The following is a 16,579-nucleotide window of genomic DNA, read 5'->3' on the forward strand; positions in this document are numbered from 1 at the left end:
TTATTTATTTTATCTGTGTAAGGACTCGAGTGATTTGCAAAATGTTTACATGGCCCACTATTACTACTCCCATATTTAAGGATTAAAAAATTGTTGTCATGGATATTTAAAAACTGTGTATTAACATTTTACTCCATTTTTTACCCAATAGATTTAATAATGCTATTAACCTATATTTCTGTCTACACTATTCTGCTACATGGTTCATGGTGCAGGGGCTCCCTGAGTTATGGATGATCTGACTTACAAAAATCTGCCTTTGTGCAAATTTCCCTTACATTTTTAAACACTTTTCAAGATAGTATTAATAATTATTATGTTTTATGATTCGCATTAATAACTGGATACTGCATATATTCCATGTAATTATGGCTAGTATCAGGCTAATTAATTAATGAAATTATAGAATTATAACAAGTGTATGTAGAGCAATACGATATGGGTGTCTGTAGAAAATGGACATTACTGACATGGAATAATCAGCCTCTGAGTTCTCAGGTTGAAAACCAGGGGACTGTCTCAATTAATCAATAACCATCATCACACGTGTTTCTGCTAAATTAAGTTGGTCTTTATTAAAAAGTATATATTGGATCACATTTTCAATGCAGCAAACAACCACAATAATTTTGCTGAACTACACACGTGCAAAAATCTTAAAGCTTTAAAGTTGAAAGCTTTGACGTCAAAAGGATGAAAGCTCAACATTTTAAGGCTATGGATACACAGATACAGGTTTAATCTTAAATATAATATAATCTCTTGGGAAATTTTCCACAAAAATGGGTGATGAGTTAATCAAGGAATGACATGCATTCAACACATGACTTTGGCATTCGAGCAACACTTTGAATCAGGTCGACAACAAGAATGAAGTAGTAAAATAGATTGTTCACATGTAGGCACATTTATGGTTCCTACCTAGGCGAAGTATTTGGCAGATCTTCTTATGCTTGCTTAGAGACAATTGGCAGCAGAACAATTTGCACTGATGTTGATCAATAAGATCATTAACATTGCATTTTACATGAACCTCAGACTACAAATGTAACATTCCAAAATAGGGATCCAGTCCCTGTCTCACTGTGGTGATCAGAAAATGGCTGCATAAGTGCATGGAGCAATAACACATGGTGTTAGAGTAGACACATGTGGAGCCCTATTTGGACACCAGCTAAGTATCTGCCTAGAATACAGGTAAGTGGCTTTAGAGTAACATGATGGCAGACGACAAGGGTGACACAATGGCGCAGCGGTAGAGTCGCTCCTCCTGTCCCACTTAGGAAGCCTGAACGGAAACCTCTGGAGACTTTGCGCCCCAGCCAAGGTTTCCATGCGGTTCCCGGAGGTTCCCGGAGGTTTTTGTCAGTCTCCCTAATGATCGAAAGTGGTTTCCGCTTCTTCTATGTTCCGAGACGAAGCGGAAACCACTTTCGACCATTAGGGAGACTGACAAAAACCTCCGGGAACCGCACGGAAACCTTGGGTGGGGCACAAAGTCTCCAGAGGTTTCTGTTCAGGTTTCCTAAGTGGGACAGGGGTTACAGCGCTTGCAGCGCCTGAGACCCAGGTTCGATCCTGACTATGGGTGCTGTCCGTACGGAGTTTGTACATTCTCCCTGTGACTGCGTGGGTTTTCTCCGAGATCTTCAGTTTCCTTCCGCACTCCAAAGACGTACAGGTTTGTAGATTAATTGGGTTGATATAAGTGTAAATTGTCCCCAATGTGTGTTAGTGTGCAGGGATCGCTGGTTGGCACAGACTCGATGGGCTGAAGGGACTGTTTCCGAGCTGCATCTCTAAACTAAACTTAAAATTCAACTTACAAAGCAATAACCATCCTGAAAGCACTATGGATCACTGCTTTTCGCCAATCTAAAATATGTCATTTGATAAAGACCTCCATGGTGGACTGATCCAGAAGATTTAAATGCACGGGATTAACAGTGACATGGTCGTTCAAATTCAGAGCTGGCTTACTGACAGAAATTAGAGAGTTGTGGTGGAAGGACAATATTCAGGTTGGAGGTCAGTGCCCAGTGAAGTTACACATGGGTCTGTATTGGGACTGCTGCTGTTTGTGATATATATCAATTAATTGGGGGTAAACGTAGACGGGTTGGTTAGTAAATTTGCAGATTAAACCAAGATTGCTGGGTCGTGCACTGTGAGGATGGCAGTCAAAGAATATAGGGGAGTGGGGTGGGGGGGTATAGATCAGCTACAAAAAATGGGCGGAGTAATGGCAGATGGAGTTTAACGTGAGCAAGTGTGAGGTATTGCACTTTGAAAGATCAAATGTAAGGGGAGAATATACAATTAATGGCATGACCCTAAACAGCATTGATATACAGAGGCATTTGGGGTCCAAGGCCAAGAGTGGTGGACACAGATCCAATGTTGACATTTTAGAGGCTTTTTGATAAACACACGAAAATACAGGGAATGGAAGGATATTGATAATGTGTAGGCAGTGGAAATTAGTTTAGACCTTATGACATTGGAGCAGAATTTGGCCATTTGCCCCTTTGAGTCTGCTCTGCCATTCGATCATGGCTGATCTACTTTTCCCTCTTAACCCTATTCTCCTGCCTTCTCCCCGTAAACCTTTGACGCCTTTACTAATCAAGGACCTATCAATGTCCGCTTTAAAAATACTCAATAACTAAGCCTCCACAGCCATATGTGTAAAGGAATTCCAAAGATTTGCCATCCTCTAGGTGAAGAAATTGCTCCTCATCTCCATTCAAAAGGTACATTCTTTTATTCGGAATGTATTTAACTTGGCATTCTGTTCTATGTTAAATGCGGTGACGAGATTCTAGCCATCTTGGTGGTCAAAAAAAATGGATACAAAATCTCCTCATCATATCACAGTATAACTTTAGACGAACAAGGGAGTGTAGAGTGCTAGAGTTGAAAAAAACACAAAGTGCTGCAGGAACTCAGCAGGTTCTCTGTGGAGGGAATAGACAGACAATATTTCGGATCAGAACATTTAAAGAAGGGTCCTGATCTGAAACATCATCTACCCATTCCCTCTACAGATGCTGCCTGACCCAGGACTTTGTGTTTTGCCCAGTATAACTTTAGTTCATTCATTCAATATCTGGACTAATCCACATTAAATTTGAACAGGATTCTGTGCCTGCTTCACGCACAAGTGAGTGATTAAATGATCTCTACTTTAAGTGTGGGGATGGATCTCAGACTGGGCTGTATCGCATCCAAATGCTCGGATTGTAATTTCATAGGTAACCGGGCAGAGGTCCACCCAACTTCGTGAGCAGAGCCCTTTCAGCTGCAAAACCAAAGACGTCAACTGTTTGACTCTGCCCCTGTTCCTCTGTTCTCAAAACCACTTGACCAGTAAGAATTTAATTGTTCCAGCCCGAATGACAATGAAACACTTTTGACTTTTGACATAGCTATGCTATGCTATATTGCAGAATGTAAATGCTAGCATCAAATACGATTAGTTCTGTCATCCATGTTTCACTTGAGGATTCACACATAAAATGCAATGCTATGATGTATTGCACCATGGCACATTACATTATTAGGAGGATTCCAGTGCAATATTGAATTCAATATTAACATTCAATACTATGGCTTAAGTACTTGCAACTTAAAATCTCTTCAGTCCATTTCAAAGGTCAGTGTGAAGGCTTGTAGCAAGCTTGAGCCACTTTCGAGTTGGTCTTCCTGTTGAGAGCTTCACAGATGAAGTGACCAGCTTCCATTAACTTGCATAAATCTACTCCCTGGAGCAAGATAAATGAATAAATCATGTTTAAGAAGTGCTACAAACTACATATGGTTTGCTATTTTTTTTTTAACGCACTAGGAAGTAAATGCAAAAATCAATGCAGTTATTAAGCGGGAATGAAAGATAAAGGAAAAGGAAGATACGTAGTTTTATCAGAACACCAAACACGGGATTCCATATGAGGCTCACCCACAAGAGATCTGCCTCTCTAACTTCAAAGTGAAAGATAAAAGCCTTGTATTTTTGGTTATAAGGGCCTCTGTGAAATAGTTTCTATTGCTTCACCAAAAAAAAAGTTATTTTTCCCATGAAGTTTTGGAATCACAGACTGGGCTTTGGGAATTGGTATAGTATCTCATTGCTTTGCAGACAAAGGGAAGGATTGAAAGAACAACCACAGGTATGCTCAGCTTCACAGACAGAGTGACCTCTGACTTCTTACCCTGCACATCTGCACCTTGCCATCTACAAATCCCCAGTGGGCCAGGAAGCAGTCATCATCATCATCATCATCGTTGAAAACATTAATGGGCACGGTGCCTTACAATGCCGTGTACGACAGTGATCACAAATTCTACTGAAGTGTGGATGGCCGTTGGCTCGCTAGGAGCTCACCTGCCCTTTGACAGGTCTTGTTTTTGGTCCTGCTGGGGATCCACAGCCCCCTCCTCACCTGGCAAAGCAAGTGGGGGAGACGGTTTAGTCGCCGACTATCCGACCATGGAGCAGGTAGCACGGGATTACATGGTACCCGTGGCAGGAACTCTCCCCGGCCTGACTCTGTAAGCAGTGCAGGCTGTCAAATCAAATGGTGTGGACTCAACTCAACTCATTGGGAGATTTTCAGTTGCCTTGGCAGCAACTCCTTTCTAAAGGTACATCTTTTATTCTGAGGCTGTTCCCTCTGGTCCTAGACTCTCTGACTAGTGGAAACATTCTTTCCACATCCACTCTATTCAGGCCTTTCATTATTCGGTAAATTTCATGTTCGTAGTTTCTAGGAGCAGAATTAGGCCATTCCGCCATTCAATCATGGCTGATCTATCTTTCCCTCTCAACCCCATTCTCTTGCCATCATCCCATAACCCATGACATCCTTACTAATCAAGAAGGAGCTTCTACATATCTGTACATTTTGCATGTACAGATATGTAGGTTAATTGGCCCAAGGATAGAACCATTGTGGAAATTGCTGGTTGGCGTGGACTCAGTGAGCCAAAGGGCTCTGAACATAACTTGCTTTTGTTTTTCCATGCTATGCTTGTGCCGAGCTCCAACTATGAGACTAGCCTGGCAAACAAGTCTCCTTTTTTAGGGCAGAGGTGACATTCTAGGTATGCCCCTACATGTTCACATTCCAGGCAGCAGGTTGATCAAAGGTGTTCTGAGGTCCACACACCATCATCTGCAAAACTGGCATTTGCCAAAGACTGATAACCTGCAGTCATAATACAGAGGGAGAGAGAAAGAACAGAACTGGAGACGTAATGTCACAGCCAGTTAAGCTGCCCTGAGAGAGGGACATTTCCAGTGTTGCTGCATTTAAGAAACACATGAATGGAAACAGTAAACATTGCAGAGAGAGCAGATACAAACTCCCTCTTGCTGTGGGGCTGCTGTGCTTCGGAGGAGCTCTCCAAGGGCTGCTAATTTAAGAGGAATTGAAAGACATTTGTGAGTGGTTGAAATGTAAGTTCTCTGCTTCTGAGCTCTGAGGGCAGCTCGATGAACTGAAAGTACCTCTTCTGCTTTGATCTGCTGCCAGTTTACCGCTGGTTGTCTTTATGCTTCCGACGTTGCCACTGAGTCACTCACAGAGATTTTTAGTTTTGGGTTAGTTTAGAGATCCAGTGCGGAAACAGGCCCTTTAGCCCACCGAGTCCCCACCGACCAGCGATCCCTGCACATAAACACTATCCTCCTCACACTAGGGACAATTATTACATTTAACAGTGGAATTGATTGTAGACTTTAGGAGAGCTCCCCCTCACCTCACCCCACTCGCCATCAACAACACCACAGCCACATCTGTGGAGTCTTTTAAGTTCCTGGGAACCATCATCTCCAAGGGCCTTAAGTGGGGGCCTACCATCGACTCCACAGTCAAAAAGGCACAATAGAGGATGTACTTCCTACGGCAGCTGAGGAAGCACAATCTGCCACAGGCAATGATGGTCCAATTTTACACGGCCATCGTAGAGTCTGTTCTCACCTTCTCCATCATGATCTGGTTTAGCTCAGCCACCAAGCACGACACCTGGAGGCTGCAGCGAATCGTCCGATCAGCAGAGAAGGTTATTGGCTGCAACCTTCCCTCCATTGATGAACTGTACACTGCTTGTGTCCCTCCATTGATGAACTGTACAGTTGTCTATACACCTGTCAGCCTCTTGGGAACAAATTCCTAGCCAGTGGAATCTCACCCTATAGCTCAGGTCCTCAGGTCGCTTAATGACATGCTTCCAATAGCAGAATGACCCAAATTGAACATAATACCCTAAATGTGGCCTCACCAGTGCTTGTATACCTGTAACATAACATCCCAACATCTACACTCGGTATCCTAATTAATAAAGGCCTATGCAGCCAAATCCTTATTTACCACCCTACCTACCTGCGACGTTACTATATTGAATACAAATTAACAGTACAACTCAGAATGGTCTCAGAAGCTTATTTTGTTTCACATTTAATTCTGAACTTTAGGATTGCAAAATTAAATTTATCGAAGTGTTTTTCTAGGTTTGTAAAATCTTTGGAACAGACAGAATGCAATTAGCTATTCAAATCCAATCCCATTGTGACTGCACTGATAAGATAACATATCAAAATTGATTTTACAACATTAAAATGTAGGAGATAATGTGGTAGAATGCAATGAAATCCCTGAATTATAGGAGCACAAAAGGAGGCCACACAGTCCATGTGTCCTAACTGGCCAGACAATTGTTACTCAGACGAATCCAATTTCTACAGCAGTATATTATGAAGCATTATGTGCAAACCAGTTCCATGAAAGGGCTTCCAACTCAGTCTTCCTCAGTCTCCTCTGATCTACAAAAAACAACCTAGACAATCCCTCCCCAGAAACAATTTTTTCCAGCTATGGCAACATCCTTCTAAACATCCCTCCAATGCCAGTATAGGGTGGTGTACGATGTTCAGGATTTATAGTGCTGCAGACATGTCATATAAACAAGAACCAGCCCTCTAATTAGTTTCAAATGCAACCTATAAGTTGTGTTTGGTGTTGAAATTACAAAGATGGCTGCCTACACAAACATCACTGTCAATGAAAGGAGCAGGTTACCCGCTCATAGTGGGAGACAACTAAGGAAACGCGGTTCAGAAATTGGCATGACAAGGCATTCTTAGGTACATTGGCCAAATGGCCAGAAAATATTTCTATATCAAACCAGGCATCAAACAACTTGGGCTAAGTTATTGTACAGCATTCTGATAGACATCAAGTAAGTTTCCAGACTGGTTATTTTGCCATTCAGAACATCAAGCCTGGTTATAGTCATATTTATTACCCCATCAGCTCTCATGATACTGTTATATAAGGCCTCAGAAGCTTTTTAGAAAATTTAAGTGAACTATCTTTACTTAACAAAGGTGTCCTGTCAATCAGATGTGTACCTATTGTAAATACATAATTCTAGTTGAGTTTAGTTTAATTTAAAGATACAGCGTGGAAACAGGCCCTTCAGCCCACCAAGTCCCTGTCGACCAATGATCACCCATACATTAGTTCTGTCCTACACACTAGGGACAATTTGCAGAAGCCAATTAACTAACAAACCTGCATGTCCTTGGAATGTGGGAGGAAACGGGAGCATCCGGAGAAAAGCCACATGTTCACAGGGTGAACATCTAAACTCCGTACAGACAGCACCCGTAGTCAGGATCGAACCCGAGTCTCTGGCGCTGTTAGGCAGCAATTCTACCGCTACGCTACTGTGCTGCCTGTTTGAAACCATTTGTCTACCTCCAAATATTGAACTTTGCAATTGTAACTGTAGCAAATGTATTTAATCACATGGTAAGCAGAAATGCTGGAGAAACTCAGCGGGTGAGGCAGCATCTATGGAGTGAAGGAAATAGGCAACGTTTCGGGTCGAAACACTTCGTGCCTTGCAGTCATAACATAGAATAAAATAACAAAACACACAATAAACACAGATTTAACATCCACCACAATGAGTCCACCAGGCCCTCCTTACTGTGATGGAAGGCAAAAGTCATAAAGTCCAGCCTCTTCCTTCCTTGTTCTCCCTCTGCGTTGAGGCGATCCAGGCTTCCGATGTTGTGACCCCACCGGGTGATGGTAAGTAAATCCCGCAGCTGAATCCGAGCTCCGTGAACGGGCCGGTTAAAACTCCGCGGCCCAGGGCGGTCGAAGCTGCCGAAGCTGCCGCCCTCCAGTCCAGTGGACGAAGCTGTTGTTGCGGGAGCTCCGGAAAAACAGGTCACCAACTTGGGACCTGCGAGCTCCCGACGATGTCGTCCACTGGGCCCGCGGCCGAGCCTCCAAGGCTCCGAAGTCAGGTCGCCGCTGCCGCAACGCTGCCACAGCCCCGAAGTCGTGTCGCCGCCGCTGCAACGCCACCACAGCCCCGAAGTCGGCCAGCCTCGCGTTGGTAAGTCCTGGCTGGCTCTGCCTCCGGAGCCTCTAGGCCGGTCCCAGTTGGAGGTCGCCAGCTCTGCGATTAGGCCTCAGCACAGACGGAGACGGGGGATACGACAAGAAAAGGTTGCATCCCGCCCGAAGGAAGAGACTAGAACAAGTTTCTCCCACCCCCCACACATACACACTAAAATAAACCGAAAATAAACTGTGACAACGGGACAAAAAGAAAACAAAAAGGAAAAGACGAATGGACTGCAGGCGAACCACAGCTGCTAGGGCAGCGCCGCCACTTCTTAAACATTTAATCACATGGTGTTATTTTTGAGGTGAAAGCGGATAAACAGTTCATCGACTTTGAATTCAGGAGATTTCAGCTCCAGGTTATCTCACCAAAGCTCCACTACAGCTGAACAAAGACCTGCTGCATTTATGGTTCTATGTGACTGTCTCAAAAGACACAATAACCAACTCCAGTTGGGGCCTGGGCCTCTGCTGGTGAAGAAGGTCTGACGCATGTTTTTTTCCATTCCTTCTCAACCTGCCCTGCTATTGCCTGGGACCTGGCATCCTCATAAATTTTTTCTGCACTCTATCCCGCTTAATGGCATTCTTCCTATAGTAAGAAGACCTAGACTGAGCACAATATTCCACGTGTGACCTAACCCAAGTCTTGTACAACTGGGAATGGGTTGTGTGACTTGTGGTGAGCGAGGTTCCTGGAAGCTGGAAAGTTAACCTGTAAATCCAAAGTCAGTAAGGAGCATGTATAACCATGTTCAAGCAGCCCAAATCAAACCGGAAATCACTCAGTAACAACAAGACATCATCTTATCACAGCACAATGCTGATGGCAGCTTTGCAAGCATTATCTGTGAAGTATTTTGTTACAGGGTCTACGTCAAACATTTCAGTGAAGCATCTAATTTAACATTTGATGTTAGTTATCCAGGACGTGGGGTGTAAAAGAGATCACAATATTACTCACAGTGCTTCCTAATATAGGAAAGCATGTGATCAAGAGAAAAACTATGACTGTTATCTGTAATTTAATGTCCTTAATGCAACATAGAAACATAGAAACATAGAAATTAGGTGCAGGAGTAGGCCATTCGGCCCTTCGAGCCTGCACCACCATTCAATATGATCATGACTGATCATCCAACTCAGTATCCCGTACCTGCCTTCTCTCCATACCCTCTGATCCCCTTAGCCACAAGGGCCACATCTAACTCCCTCTTAAATATAGCCAATGAACTGGCCTCGACTACCCTCTGTGGCAGAGAGTTCCAGAGATTCACCACTCTCTGTGTGAAAAAAGTTCTTCTCATCTCGGTTTTAAAGGATTTCCCCCTTATCCTTAAGCTGTGACCCCTTGTCCTGGACTTCCCCAACATCGGGAGCAATCTTCCTGCATCTAGCCTGTCCAACCCCTTAAGAATTTTATAAGTTTCTATAAGATCCCCTCTCAATCTCCTAAATTCTAGAGAGTATAAACCAAGTCTATCCAGTCTTTCTTCATAAGACAGTCCTGACATCCCAAGAATCAGTCTGGTGAACCTTCTCTGCACTCCCTCTATGGCAATAATGTCCTTCCTCAGATTTGGAGACCAAAACTGTACGCAATACTCCAGGTGTGGTCTCACCAAGACCCTGTACAACTGCAGTAGAACCTCCCTGCTCCTATACTCAAATCCTTTTGCTATGAAAGCTAACATAACCATTCGCTTTCTTCACTGCCTGCTGCACCTGCATGCCTACTTTCAATGACTGGTGTACCATGACACCCAGGTCTCGCTGCATCTCCCCTTTTCCTAGTCGGCCACCATTTAGATAATAGTCTGCTTTCCTGTTTTTGCCACCAAAATGGATAATATAGCAACAAATGCTATACGTTTCCAGTAAAAACATAAAAAATATTAAGGAAAGTTTGAATCTATTTAATGGAAGTTTATCTAATTATAATTCTTACAAAATTGTATCCATTTGCATTTTAATCTGTCAATGTTCAGAAATTCAAACCCAAACGATTAAGACACTCATCTTCCCCGATAGATCACTATTTTACACACTAGGGACAATTTACAATTTTACCGAAGCCAACTAACCTACAAGCCTGTCCGTCTTTGGAGTGTGGACTGTCCAGAGCACTCGGAGAAAACCCACATGGTCACAGGGAGAACGTACAAACTCCATACAGACAGCACCTGTCGGCAGGATCGAACTCGGGTCTCTGGTGCTGTAAGGAAACAACTATACTGCTGCACCACCGTACAGTCTCAGCTGAGACATTTAACTTCTTATTTTCAGGTGATTGCCAAGCCTCAGCATAAATCCATCTTCGAGGTTTGTCAAAGGCTTATTATTTGTAAGGAAAGAGCTAGGTGTGATGTTAACCTATATTACCCCATATGCTGGATAACAACAGTGCTTTGTTTTATAAACAAAAACATAGAAACAGAAATTAGGTGCAGTAGGCCATTCGGCCCTTCGAGCCTGCACCGCCATTCAATATGATCATGGCTTATCATCCAACTCAGTATCCCATCCCTGCCTTCTCTCTATACCCCCTGATCCCCTTAGCCACAAGGTCCACATCTAACTCCCTCTTAAATATAGCCAATGAACTGGCTTCAACTACCTTCTGTGGCAGAGAATTCCAGAGATTCACCACTCTCTGTGTGCCAGTATACGTTTAACAGTCCACATGCACCATTCACAAATAAAGCACTGGATAAACTCTTGGCAAGAATTGTGCACACACAAACTAACCACTATATTATCACATAACAATAAAGAACAAGAGTAGTCCATTCAGCCCTTCATACCTGCTCTGCCATTCAATAGGAATGTGGCTGATCTCTTTCTTCAGCCTTCCACTACTAACCCCATAATCTTTGATCCCTTATTATCAAAAAACATTAATAACCCCACCCCCACATCAGCCTGAAGAAGGGTCTCGACCCGAAACGTCACCTATTCCTTCGCTCCATAGATGCTGCCTCACCCGCTGAATTTCTCCAGCATTTTTGTGTACCTTAAAAAAAACGTTGATTTCTTGTCTTTCCGGCACACACACACTGAGCCTCGCACCACATGGGGTTAAGAATTTCAAATATTCACCATGCACTTCCCATCGTAAAGTAGAGCATAGAACAATACAGCACAGGAACGGGCCATTCGGCCCACAATGTTTGTGCCAAACATGATGCCAAGTTAAACTGATCTCATCTGCCTCTACATGATCCATATCCCTATATTCCTTGTATATCCATGCGCCTATTTAAAAGTCTCTTAAACGGCACTTATCGGCCTCCACCACCACCCTGGCAATGGATTTCAGGCCCCCACTACTCTTTGTGTAACAAACTTGCTACACACATCATTAAGCTTTCCCCCTCTCACCTTGTAGCTATGCCCTCTAGTGTTGGACATTTCCACCCTGGGAACAAATATTCAGACTGGCTACCCTATCTATGCCTCATATAATTTTACATACTTCAATCAAGTCTCCTCTCAACCTCTGACGTTCCAGAGAAAACAATCCAACTCTATCCAACCTCTCTCTAGCTGAAACCCTCTAATCCAGGCATCATTCTGGTAAACCTCCTCTGCATCCTCTCCAAAGCCTGCACATCATCCCTGTAATGGAATCCTGAATGGCTGCCAACTTATTCTGAGAAGCATCACATCTGCACCTACCCTCTCGACCCCACAAAGATGTTCTACAGGGACCTCCTCTCATTTTCCAAACTTCAGAGAAATAAAGCCCAGTTCTATTAATCTCTCCTCAAAGGACCTTTGCCCATCCCAGCTGGACATTCTAACAGTCACTTCATGGCAAATAAAGCCTTCCATGCAGTGTTGTGAGTAGTCTAACAGCTCCCAACAAACTGGCATGTAAAAAGGCAAAGTTGGCCAGAGGCTAGAGACCTCAAATTCCAAAGTCCCTGGTACAATGCTGACCTTGTGTGCTGTCTGTATGGAGTTTGCATGTTCTCTCTGTGACCACATGGTTTCCTCCGTGTGCTCTATTTCCTCCCACATCCCAAAGACGTGTGGATTTGTTGGTTAATTGGCCCCTGTAAAACTGGCCCTCGTGTGTAGAGAGTGATGAGAAAGTGAGATAACATGGAACAAGTGTAAACGGGTGATTGGTGGTCAGTGTGGCCTCAGTGGGCTGAAGAGCCTGTTTCTATAGTGAATCTTTCAATTCAATATCTCATCCAACTTCTGAACTCTGAACAGGTTTGTGGTTACTGCCCATTGCAACGTGCATCCTTCTGGCCTGTTGGAAGTCTGCTCAAGCAAATTAGCTGTCCTCCTGACGGATCAGCAATCCTTTTTTGTTTCCACAAATATTTCTCCTGACTGCACTTATAGGACAAAATTTGCTCTTTTAAAACCTTCTCAGAAGAAGTGATGAAGGAGTAACCTGAGAATCAACTTACAGTGTGAATCCCCAAACCAGTCAGCATGTAAACCACATCTTCTGTGGAGACATTGCCAGAGGCACCTTCAGCGTAAGGGCAGCCACCAAGACCAGCTACAGAGCAATCCACCACACTGATTCCCATCTGTGTAAAGAGATAGAGTACAAACATATAGTAAAACATGTAGAAACAAGGAACAGTGGATGCTGCTTTACAAAATAGGACACCAATTGCAGGAGTAACTCAGCATGCCAGACAGCATCTCTGGAGGACATGGATAGCTGATGTTCCAGGTCGGGACCCTTCTTCAGACTGAAAATGTTTCAAATTGGGACCCTCCATCACCTGAGGAAGGGTCCCGACTCAAAACGTCACCTATCCATGTTCTCCAGAGATGCTGTCATCCTGCTGAGTTACTCCAGCATATTGTGCCCTATGTTGTAAACTATATTGGTAGAGTTAATTCCAGAGAAATTAATATTGCCGACATTTTGTTGCCTAATGACCGACCGCAGGTTGGCTCTCTAGAACTGCCTCCACAGCACTCCATATCTCTCCTACATTGTCTCTATTAGGACAATGCAGGTGGTCTGCACCATTTTGGTGGGTAAGTTAAAATAAAATCAACGGGGTTGATCCAGAGTGTGATATATTCATACATATTCATGTGTATGTTAATGAGTTGGTGTTCAATATAAGCAGGGAATGCTGGGTAATAAATCTCTCTCTCGTGATCCAGGCAATCAGTCTGTAAGTCTTGTTCTTCATTCTGCCGTCTGGATTATAACAAAATTGGCCACGAGGATGGGATAGAGTTTGTGAAATCATCCTTTAAATATAGTGCAGAACTGTTTTGCAACATGCAGTATTGTTTAACATTTTAAACAGCAAATACGGAGCTGTGACGCAGTTGTTTGCGAACTGTACACGATAGGCCGCAGATCCTTCTGTGCAGGGGACTGTAATTTAAAACAGCAGCTGTACAAATCGTCGAGAGTTTGTCAGGCTATCTCTATGTTGAGTCTACGTGGCAAGATGGCGTCCTTGGGATTGTATAGGATTTTAAAATGAGTTTTTTTTGTCGAGTTCCTCAAGCTGAATAGCCTTTGTACAGCTAAGTTTCAGGTGAATTAATACAACAGAAAGGACAGGAAATCGGGGTTTTTGAACGGACTTAAAAAAAAAGAGAATGACACGATGGCGGAGTCCACGGGCTACATCGGAAACCTTGGCACTTTCAACAAGAGTAGAGAGCCATTCAGCTCCTACATGGAGAGAACAAACATGTTTTTCATGGCAAACAACATAATGGAGATTAGCAGTGAAGGAGAGATAGTGACTGAAACATATAAGGCCGTTTGCGAATGCATGAAAGCGATTCTGTTCACGGAGATCGGTCCTGAAGTGTACGGCACACTCGTGAATCTCCTTGCGCCCATAAAGGCAAAAGACGTGCCATTCAATTACATTATGAAGAAGTTGGAGGAGCACTTCAACCCAAAGCCTCTGGAAATTGCAGAAAGCTATAGATTTGGCACTAGAAACCAGAAGCAGAATGAGACAAACAATGAGTACATTGTTGCTTTGAAAAACTTAACTTTCCATTGTAACTTTGGAACCTTTTTCGGATGCGCACTACACAACAGATTTGTTTGTGGTCTAGTGGATGAACGAATTCAGTCCAAACTCATGAACACTCCAGATCTTACATTCGAGAAAGCATGCAAGATTGCTACCACAATGGAGATGACATCAAAGAATGCTCGCGAGTTTCGTTCACCACGGATTGCAGTGGCCGTTTACAGTCACTATGGTCAAACCAAGAGGCGCTAAAACAAAACCAAAGTATGGCGGGGAGCCGATTTCAGCCAGTTGTTATCGTTGCAACTGTAATCACTCATCCCAATTTTGTCAGTTCAAAATGGCCAAGTGCTATAACTGCCAGAAGTAAAGCCATATCGCCTGAGCATGTCGGGTTAAGCTTAAAACAGGAAACCAACAATCTGCGGGAAACAAGCGACAACACCAGAAAGTAGTTCACAACTTGGAGATGAACTCAGATGGGAATTAACTTGGGTTGTACACCATTTATGCACCCAACATCGATAAGCCTACAATCAGCTAAGGCAAGGACTTTCGAACAAAATTATTGATTAATGAACAGTTAATCGATATATGTATTGACACGGCAGCAGATTGTTCGGTCATGAGCAAAGACCTGTACGAAACAAAGTTCCCAAAGACACCATTGTTTGAGAGTAAGGTCAAGCTGAGACCCTACTCGGGTGAAGTTTTGGAGACATGCGGACAAATGAACTGTAAAGTTCAGCATAATGGTCAGTCAGTAACACTGTCTATCATAGTGGCCAGCTACAGAAATAAACCAACCCTCCTTGGAAAGGATAGGCTGAATAGAATAGAGTTAGACTGGAAGAACATTTTCAGCATCGATTTGTCCAATCTTGAAAACGTCATAAGCAAACATGCAGCAATATTTGCTGACAGTTACACGGGAATAACAAGGTACTCTGCACACATTCGACTTAAGCAAGATGTGAGACCTGTGTATTGTCGACCAAGACCTGTACCATATGCACTAAAGCAACAAGTGGAGGAAGAACTTGACAGGTTAGAGCAGAATGGAGTACTTGTGAAGACAGACCAGAGTAACTGGGCAACGCCAATTGGGGTCGTACCCAAGGCCGACAAAACTGTTCGACTATGTGGTGACTACAAAGTCACAATCAACCAAGTTGAACTACTTACCTGCGTTTCTTGTCGGGCTTGAAGCTGTTTGTAATTTCCGAGCCCAGAAGTCGAGGAGACGGTCCGCGGGGAAGTCGGCTGCTGAAGACCGCAGCATTGCCAGTAGCGGGCGAAGGTTTTGTTCCCGACATTACCGCCGGCAGCAGAACCGGCCGCAGCAGACTTGGTGCGGGAAAGCTCCGTGGTGGTCCTGGCGGGATGTAAAGCCACCCGCAAGTCTGACAGACCCGTTGACTCTGATGAGTCAGGGGAAGAGGCATACCCTCCCTCAACGGAGAGCGTCCGAGGACGACTCTCCCACATGGAGCAACTTATGGAGAAGTTGCTCCACAATGATCTGCTCTGAAGGAGGGAGCAGTATCAGCATGGGTCTCTACAGCAGACCGTGCCAGGAGCCTCACACTTGGGGCAGCACAATGTCTTCCCCCCTTGAAGGGGAATTAGATATGGAAGAAACCACTCTGAGTCAGAGTACAAAAGCACAGGGGGGGGGGGGGGGGCCTTCCCAGGGACTAGCAGAAGAAGTACCTCTGCCATCATCCAGGTTTGCTATCACAACACCACTTGGTGCTTCCCTGGATGAAGTTCTAGCTAATAATATCAATTACCTAGCATCCCATCAACTTTAAGACCTGGCCATGGAAGGAACCACGAACAGGTACCCCCCACCAGCTACTGTGCTTCCCTGAAGGTCCAAGCAGTGAACCATGTCATCTGGGGACAGATTGGACCTATCATCCTAAACCAAGAAGTAAAATTCCAAAAGGTATTAAACCTACTGGGGTCTGGGATCACATCATTTGCAGGAGGAGTGGAAGATGGACTCCTCACTGACAGAGAACAGGACACAATGGCACTATTGTGTTATGCCCACTTTGAGAGAAATTGTATTCGGAAGAATGCAATCAAACCATCGATTAACTCGAAGTTCGCTGTCCTGTGTAAAGCCAGCAATGTCCAGCTCGCAAACTACCTGTTCGG

General features: G+C 43.9%; 1 protein-coding gene across 1 annotated transcript in view; it reads right to left on the reverse strand.

Annotated features, from left to right (window-relative positions):
• Nucleotides 1-3,068: 3,068 nt before the first annotated feature.
• The window catches only part of hmgcll1 (3-hydroxymethyl-3-methylglutaryl-CoA lyase like 1), an 89,351-nt gene continuing 75,840 nt past the window's right edge, over nt 3,069-16,579 (reverse strand). The window contains exons 8-9 of the mRNA XM_033021706.1: nt 12,851-12,976; nt 3,069-3,764 (exon numbers count right to left, since the gene is read on the reverse strand). Of these exons, the coding sequence (XP_032877597.1) occupies nt 3,657-3,764; nt 12,851-12,976 (234 nt within the window). The 3' untranslated portion in view covers nt 3,069-3,656. The remainder of the gene's footprint in view (nt 3,765-12,850; nt 12,977-16,579) is intronic.

This window comes from Amblyraja radiata, chromosome 5, assembly GCF_010909765.2.
Source record: "Amblyraja radiata isolate CabotCenter1 chromosome 5, sAmbRad1.1.pri, whole genome shotgun sequence".
NCBI lineage: Eukaryota > Metazoa > Chordata > Chondrichthyes > Rajiformes > Rajidae > Amblyraja > Amblyraja radiata.